Source organism: Otolemur garnettii, unplaced genomic scaffold (genome assembly GCF_000181295.1).
Source record: "Otolemur garnettii isolate 467f Iridium unplaced genomic scaffold, OtoGar3 scaffold00021, whole genome shotgun sequence".
NCBI classification, from domain to species: domain Eukaryota; kingdom Metazoa; phylum Chordata; class Mammalia; order Primates; family Galagidae; genus Otolemur; species Otolemur garnettii.
The window spans coordinates 25,218,007-25,226,682 of NW_003852416.1; the positions used below are offsets into that span (position 1 = coordinate 25,218,007).

Consider the following 8,676-nt stretch of genomic DNA (forward strand, 5'->3'; position numbering starts at 1 on the left):
CTCCTGCCTCAGCCTCCCAAGTAGCTGGGACTACAGGCGCCCGCCACAACGCCTGGCCATTTTTTGGTTGCAGCCATCATTGTTTGGCGGGCCCAGGCTGGGGATTTGAACCCGCCACCTTAGGTATATGTGGCTGGCACCTTAGCCGCTTGAGCCACAGGCGCCGAGCCCCCAGTCTATTTCTCATGGTTAGATTGGGTAGTTTCTATCGTTCTGTCTTCTAGTTCACTGATTCTTTTCCTTGTTTCCTTTATGCTGCTGTTGAGCCCGTCCACTGTGTTTATTTTGGTTATTTAATTTTCAGTTCTGGAATTTCCATTTGGTTCTTTGTCTTCAGTTTCTTTGCTGTGACCTTCTATTTCTTTGGTGAGACTGCATTTTTTCAATTGTTTTGTTGTGTTTGTAATTGCTTATTGAAACATTTTTATGATGTCTGCTTTCACATCCTTGTCAGATAATTCTAATGTCTCTGTCATCCTGGTGTTGACATCTTTTGCTTGTCTTTTTCTCAGTTTGAGATCTTTCTAGCTCTTCTAAGATGAGTGATTTTTAATTGAATTCTGGACATTTTTTTGTTATGAGCCTCTGGGTCTTATTAAAACCTCCTGCCTTCACTGGTTTCCCCTGAAAACATTATGGCTAGGCTTGGTCATTCTGCCTTGTTTACTGGCAGGTGGGGGTAAAAGGCTAGTTTCCCACTCTATCCAGGTTGACACTTGAGGTTTCTGGGGGATACTTAGTAATCTCAGGGGACACTGCTAGATGGTGAAGGGGGAGATCTGGCATCACTGGGGTAAGTGGTAGCCTTGATACTGTGCAGTGCTGGTGAGAGTGGCCTCTGCATTACAGCTGAGTGGGGGTAAAATATGGGCCCTCTGTTTGGCCTTCTCTGCCACTCCAACAGGGTGGTTGGGTTACCTCGTCATAGCTTAGTGAGGGTGGCAGTCCTTTTCTGGCATTTGCTGAAGAAAAGTGATTATCATTTCAGAGTTTTGTGTCTGGCTGGGCTGCCCCTTTCTTGGTCATTTGGTCAGAGAGAGTAAATTTCTTGGGACTTTTTCTCTCGGTGCCTTTTCTTCTTTCTAGGCTGCTGCTTAGTTCCCTGTCTGGAATGTCTGGGGCAAGAAAACCCAGGGAACTCGCCACCATGTCCCTCAGGTCCTGAGGTCCTTAGTCAGTCTGTCTTATTCTGTCCTCCTTCCAGAGTCGTCTTATGCTTGTTTTATATATGTAGTCTAATGTTCAGAGATTTTAGTTGTATTGAGTGAGCGACACAGGGAAAAATATGTATGTCTACTCCTTCTAACCAGAAAAAAAGAAAGATTTTTATGAAGAGACTGTCGCCTGCCTGGATGCTGCTATCATTTATTTTTTATTTTTTATTTTTGAGACAGGGTCTTGCTCTGTTGCTCAGGCTAGAGTGTAATAGGGCAATCATATGTCACTGTAACCTTGAACTCCTGGACTTAAGCAATCCTCCTACTTAGCCTCCTAAGCTGAGACTACAGGTGCACATTACTATACTACGCTCATTTTGAAAATTTTTTTGTAGAAACAGGGTCTCACTATCTTGCCCAGGCTGGTCTCAAACTCCCAGCCACAAGCAATCTCCCTGCCTTGGCTTTCCAAAGTACTGGGGTTATAGGTGTGAGCTGCTGTACCTGGTCTGGATGCTTTTTACAATTCAAGTAATCCCCTTTTCTGATCTAGTCTTTGTCTCACATGTAGTTTTATTAAAGAACAAAAATTCACTTACCATGTGAGAAAATGATCTTATTAAAATTATGTCAGCAGTGGAATTATTTTCTTATGACTTTCTTATTTTCGTTGGGATTTATATACAGATTATTAAGTCACTGTCATAGGGGATGGCTCAAGTTAAAAAAAAAAGTTGCCCCTTCTGTTCTCCTCTTGTCGCTTTATTTTTCTGATGGGGTTGGCTTCCATCCCAGAATTGCTGTGCTGACCTATGTCCCAGAGCCATGGGCGTGCTGTTTTCCATCCTCCATGACTTTCTGACCCTCACCCCACTGTTCTTTTGGCCGGAGCAGGCCTCTGAGTCACGTAAGGTCTGTATACTCAGTCTCCAAAACTCTTCTCTGGGAGGTGGGCTCCAGGGGAGTTTCTTCTTAGATTCTAAAGACCACTGGGAGCCACGTATGCCTGGATATGTCATCCACCTTGTCATACTGAGAGTGACTTGGCTATAATGTCCCTGTAGAGATAGTCTTTGAGGTCAGCACCTAAAGCCAAGGGAGGAAATACTAAACATTTAGGAACACAATCAGCTCCAAGAATGAGTCAGGGAGAAACAAGAACTAGGAAACTTTGTGTAACGTATAGTTATTCCAAAGGAGTTGAGTTTTTTGATTAAACTCTTGTATTTTGTTATTAAAACTGTCCAGCATGGATTTAGAAGAAAGTATTTACTTACAGTGCCCCACCCTCAAAGCTGTTGTTCTGGAGACTAAGTCATGTATATTATATTTTCAAAAACATAGCACTGTAGTAGTATTTCTTTCATTGCTCTTGTTATATACAAAAATGAGAATTTTTTTTTTTTTTTTGAGACAGAGTCTATGTTACTCTTGGTAGAGTGCTGTGGCGTTATAGCTCACACCAGCCCCAAATTCTTAGGCTTAAGCGATTCTCTTGCCTCAGCCTCCCAAGTAGCTGAAACTACAGATACCCGCCACAACACCTGGCTATTTTTTTTTATTATAATTGTCTTTGTTGCTTAGCAGGCCTGGGCCGGGTTCAAACCCACCAGCCCTGGTATATGGGTGGTGCTCTAACCACTGGGCTACAGGCACCAAGCCAAAAAAATGAGAATTTTTATTGGTCTATTTTATATGCATATTTTTATCCTAATTACTTTTTTAAAGATTTGTGGTGGCTTGGCGCCTGTGGCTCAAGTGGCTAAGGCGCAAGCCACATATACCTAAGGTGGTGGGTTCAAATCCAGCCTGGGTCTGCCAAACAAAAATGACGGCTGCAACCAAAAACTAGCTGGGCATGTGTCGGGCACCTGTAGTCCCAGCTACTTGGGAGGCTGAGGCAGGAGACTCACTTGAGCCCAGGAGTTGGAGGTTGCTGTGAGCTGTGATGCCACAGCACTCTACCCAGGAGAACAGCTTGAGGCTCTGTCTCAAAAATAAAAAGATTTGTGGTGTTATGTCATTGTCTTATAGTCCAATATCTAAGGCTTAGACTTTAGGTCTTCGGTCTTCAGAGATTATATTTGAAGTAGTTACATAAGTGCTTCACGTAAGTTAATGGGTACTGAAAGTGCTTTACAAATTGTCCAGTGCTTAGGGATATTGTTATTTGAGAATGAATAGTAAACTTTTTCTTTTTGTTAAATCATGGAAATACTTTACAAAGTTATTTGCTGGAAGAATATGTGATGGTGTGGTTTGGGTCCTGTCATTTTTAGAGTTCCCTTTGTGGCTTCCAGACATAACATACACCAAAGAAGAGGAAAAATCCTTCCCGAGAACATGCCATGGTCTGATCTTGATTTTAAAATAGTTCTAAGTGTAATAGAAAAAAGATTTATCAAAAATAATGTAATATACTTATTTTAGGGCAAGTTCCAAGCTTGAGATTCAGAGTCAGGCATATAACTCAAAGAACAGAGTCAAGCATCATGGGCAGCTGCTTTCCCCTCCCCCAACTGCAGTGGCTGGAACAACAACCTATGAATCTTTTTTAAATTTTGACTTCTCTGGCAACCCTAAAGCATATATGTCTTTCTTCGAGGGCCTTGTCCCCTGCTGTGGGAATATGGATGGAGTCAAAGGGGGACACCTGCCGCTTCATTGCTGTGACTGACTCTGCTTCTAGCTGGAGACCTGAGTACTTCAAGTGCCCCAGGAGGCTGACTTGGCTGCTCCAGAGGTTGTCTCTGGGAAGAGAGAAAAAGAAATAAGGAGAGGGAATGGTAACTTTATAGGGAATTACTTAGGGATGTCTTATTACCTCAGTTTTCTTTCTAAAATGGAGTATGAGCTAATTATACTGTGGGTGGGTGGGAAATAAGTGAGTGTAATTGGTATAATTCATTTACACTTGTTAAATGTGGCTCTGGGCCTAAAGAGAGACTACTTACACTCGCTGAGGAAAACCCTTTTTGGCCTCTGCCTCATCCTTAAAGCTGGGAGGCAGCCACTTGGGTTGGATAGCACATAGCCTTATCACTCAGAAAGTACAACTGTTTACATGCAGACCTATGCACCGGCATTAATAAATTGTGCTGCCACTTGCTACTTGCTCTATGGCTCCACTGAGCACACTGCCCCTCCTCCCTAGCAGCAGAAGCTGAGAGCAGGGAGATAATCTGGGACCAGGAGGTTGGGCTGCCCATGACCCTGGCATAGCTCTCAGAGGCTGTTTGCCCTGAGGACCCCCATGAGCCTGCAGGAGCAGGGAGAGAGGAGCAAGGAGGAGAGGGCATTGGACCTGCCGGGCAGTGTTCACGTATTTACCTAGTGCCTGCGGAGCTCTGACTCTGGCAGGAACTGAGCCAGGCCTGGGAACATTATGGGACCACATCCTTGCCCTCACTGGGCTTACGTTCTAGGGGGAGACCGACAGTACAGAAAAAAACAAGTATAAGTATAGTCCATGGTGAGAAAGTAAGTCAGGAGGAGAGGGCAACGGGGATGGGGTGGACTGTTGTGAGTCAGGGTCAGGAAGGCCTTTCTGAGTGCACATAAGCAGAGGCCTGGATGAGCATGGGAGCCCTGGAGATGTCTGGGAAGTACACTCCAGGCCCAGGGAGCAGTTATGCAAGGTTATGAGGCTGGTGTGGCCCAGGCACAGCAGGAGGGCTAGTCTGATCAGAATGATTCACAGGGGATAGCAGAGGCTATGTCTGGAGGCAGAAGCTGAGCCACAACTTATAGGTAGGGTCCACCTGCCACTCCCCTTCCTCCCCTTGGAAGATAGAGCTTGGGGGAAAAGTGGCCCCATAGCTCTGTTGGTCTCCTGGGGCACCTGGGGTGACAGGAGGAAGGCCTGGGAGACAAGGCCTGGCTGGCCTCATCACTGACCCTGAGCACATCATGTACAGAACACTTGTGTGTTTCCTCCTGGCCTCCAACCGTGTGCACTTGGCCAGGGCAGGTGCCTCCCCTCTGTGTTACAGGTGATGGGAGCCTGAGTGCCTAGCCATGAACTTATGAAGAGTTTTTAGAGGCAGGGAAAGCACTTTGAAATCATCAGGAATGAGGAACCCTGTGATTTCTGCTCTTGAAAGGAATGCATGTGGCCTGTACAGTGGGGACCCAGCCGACTTGTTAGTGGTCAGGTTGTGGTGGCCATTCTCCCTCTTCTAAATTTTCTCTTGACATAATCTTGTTTATGTAGTTTAAAAAGAAATAAATCATTCCCATTTCATGGGATTAGGCCAAAAAGTAGTTGAATTACTGAAGCTATGTGGAGAAAGAGCCTCTGATTGCACTGAAGCAGCAGCTAACTCTGATTACAGACATGCCACGGTCCTTGCAAAAGGTCTGTGGCTGAGTTAAGAGAAGACTTTGTCTACTGGGATAATTTCTATCCGTCCTTTGAATCAGGCCTGTCTTTTCTTGGAAGAGGCGGCTAGTGAAGCTGTTTCTGACTTCTGACATGTCCTAATGAAGTTAACATTCTTTACAGCTTAGACAATTCTCAGCCTCCTAGCGGCCTCGTCATCGACAAAGAATCTGAAGTTTACAAGATGCTTCAGGAGAAGCAGGAGTTAAATGAACCCCCAAAACAGTCCACGTCATTTCTGGTTCTGCAGGAAATCCTGGAGTCAGAGGAAAAAGGTAATCAGCCCCACCTACAGTCAGAGGCGCTTAAAGGTCTGGTGTGAGGTCAGTCATTGCTGAAGCCCAGGTGAACACAGCCTGGAGAAACTGGCAAGAGCACAGTGTGCTTTGGGAAGCATCGGCTGTAAAAATGCTAAAACCTCTGGTGGTGCCTGTAGCTCAAAGGAGTAGGGCACCAGCACCATATACCAGAGGTGGTGGGTTCAAAACCAGCCCTGGCCCAAAACTGGAAAAAAAAAGCTAAAACCTCCATTCAGGTAAATACAAAAGATGTAGTCTCCATCTTTTTTTATGGCTGAATTCATGGTATACATATATAGTTTATTAATCCATTCATGTGTTGATGGGCACTTGAGTTGATTCCATGTTTTGGCAATTGTAAATTGAGCTGCAATAAATGCTAGTGCAAATGTCCTTATGGTAAAATGGTAAAATAATTTTTTTTCTTCTGGGTAGATTTGAAGAACATTCTTCTTAGTAAAGTATCACAAGAATGGAAAAACAAGTATCCATTGTTCTCAATACTAATATGAAACCAATAGATAAACAACTACAGGCCCACATGAGAGAAAAAGACAATTAAATTCAAATGGGGGGAGGAGGAGGTGGATGAAGAAAAGGGGGAGGGAGGGAGACTGGTGAACTTGTATCTAAGGTGCACAATGTAAGGGTATACAGTACACCCCCTGGGTGAAGGGCTCAGCTACAACTTGAACTTTACCTAAGAAATGCAAACAATGCATCCTAATCATTTGTACCCTTATATTAATCTGAAATTTAAAAAAAAAAGAAAAGCTAAAACCTCTTTTTAAAAAAAGTGAAGGTGAGAAAGAGCGTGTCTTCCTGACATTCTTCTCCAAGGGCTTTTCATTTAAGGAGTTCTATTCCTGGGTGACTTTGTCCTCTCATATTACAGTGCTGAGGTCAGAGTGAGCTTGGCTAGGAGATTCTAATGGTCTGTCCTTTGGCCATGGGTGTCCCAGGTGGTGGCTGAGTGGATAAAGGCCATGGCAGTGACAAGCAGAATGAGAATGCATCAGTGCCAGTGAAGTCAGGTACCTGGCTTTCCTTTGGGACCATATGTTTGCCTTTGTCTAGGGTAGATGGCCTGTTGAGGGCCTGAGAGCCCAGTATGGCCACATCCTTACCGTGTGACCTTAGGCAAGTCTCTGAACCTTTCCAGGCCTGTTTTCTCATATGACCAATGGGGACACAAATCCTCTCCTCTTCAGATTGTCATAAGGATCAAATGTCATAATTGTGTAGAAGACACTTGATGGCAACTGGGGAGGGGCTTCATAATTGTTACAATGTTTGATACCTCATCAAGATGCTTTCTTGTCCATGGGGTGAGCTCTGATACATGAGGCACCCAGCGCCATCTGATGTGGTTCTGCAGGTCTCAGGAGATAGCACTTCATGTGGTAGACGTCAAGTACTGTTTATTATGATAATGTTCAAGTAAATAGCAAGAAAGATATCTTCATTGAATGACAGCAGTATAATGTGAGAAATTTGTGGCAGGTACTTTTCCTTTTCCCAAAGATTCTCTCCCTTCCCTGTGTTCCCCATCAGCCCTTTCTGTGATTCCCACCATCAGCTTTTCCTGGAGAGCTGAGTTTTTCACCCTTTCCCGGTCCCTGTGATGTCCTGACCTCTGCACTCTGTCTTCATCCCTTTCCCAGGTGCCAGGTGCCTCCCTGAAGCCACCTTCTCCTGCAGTCTCATACTTTCTGCAATGTGCCCACCTGTGAAGAGAGAGTTGGGGTTTCTGGCAGGGGGGGATAGGGGGCACCTGGTAATGATGAGCATGAGATGTGCTCAGCCAGGCTGTGGAGAGATTGGCGCATTGGTTGAGAGCTGAGTGCGGTGCTGTCTGGAAGGAGGCAGTGTAACCTCCCTTTTCAACAGCGTCCCCCCCCTCCCCCAGCTGAACATTTTTCTTGCTGGGGAGTCCTGAGTGGAAAGTTCTCTACTGAACACACCCTGAAATATTTGGGATGTGGAGTTCACTGGAAGAAAAGAAATTTGGAAATTTTTATAGTTGCCTGGAGTCCAAAACAAGTGAATTTTTTTTACTATAAATTAAATTCAGAAGAAGGGAAGAAAAGATTTCTTTAAGTCCAGTGTGAGTTGGGTTGGTTGAGGGGATAAAAGACCTCCTGCCAGCAGATGGCGCTGCAGGGCTGAATGGGCCTTAGTGAGGGCTGTGTTACCCAGCTGGGCCCAGTTAAATCTCTTCATTCCAGAAAGAATGTGGGTTCTCCCAGCAAGTAGGGATTTTAGGTCCCTCCTGGCCATCTCTCACTGTGCCCTCTTGCACCCTTCCCCTTTCCTGGTGATTTTTATGCTGGTTAGTGAGTTAGGTGGAAAAGACAGCGCATCATATAAGAGACCCCAACCTCTCTTGGGCTGGTTCTCTTGGTGCAGTTGCTTTGCATTTCCGTGCTGTGAGGTATGTGGAGATGCTGCTTTCCTTGTCATGGGGAGTAGGCAGCCAAGGGGACTATGGAGCCATCAGTCAGAAAATGAGGGAGCTGGTTTGGGATGCCTGACGCACAGTGCTTAGAGAAGTTGCCCACCCAACCTCTAGGTAGGGACAGGAATAGGGTAAGGTGAGTGAGGCATCACCTTGGGTACAGAATTTAAGGGGGCACTAGAGAACTCCATAATCAAGAAGAAAATGACATTTTAATGTAATATTTCGAAAAAAAAATCAAAACTGGCTCAGCGCCTGTGGCTCAAGCAGCTAAAGTGTCAGCCACATAAACCTGAGCTGGTGGGTTTGAATCCAGCCTGTCCCGCCAAATAGCAATGACAGCTGCAACCAAAAAATAGCCGGGCGTTGTGGCGGGCACCC

General features: G+C 45.2%; 1 protein-coding gene across 1 annotated transcript in view; it reads left to right on the top strand.

Annotated features, from left to right (window-relative positions):
- Positions 1-8,676, top strand: part of PDLIM1 (PDZ and LIM domain 1) — a 49,830-nt gene that overhangs the window by 37,616 nt on the left and 3,538 nt on the right. Inside the window, exon 5 of the mRNA XM_003787316.2 lies at positions 5,662-5,813. Within this exon, the coding sequence (XP_003787364.1) occupies positions 5,662-5,813 (152 nt within the window). The remainder of the gene's footprint in view (positions 1-5,661; positions 5,814-8,676) is intronic.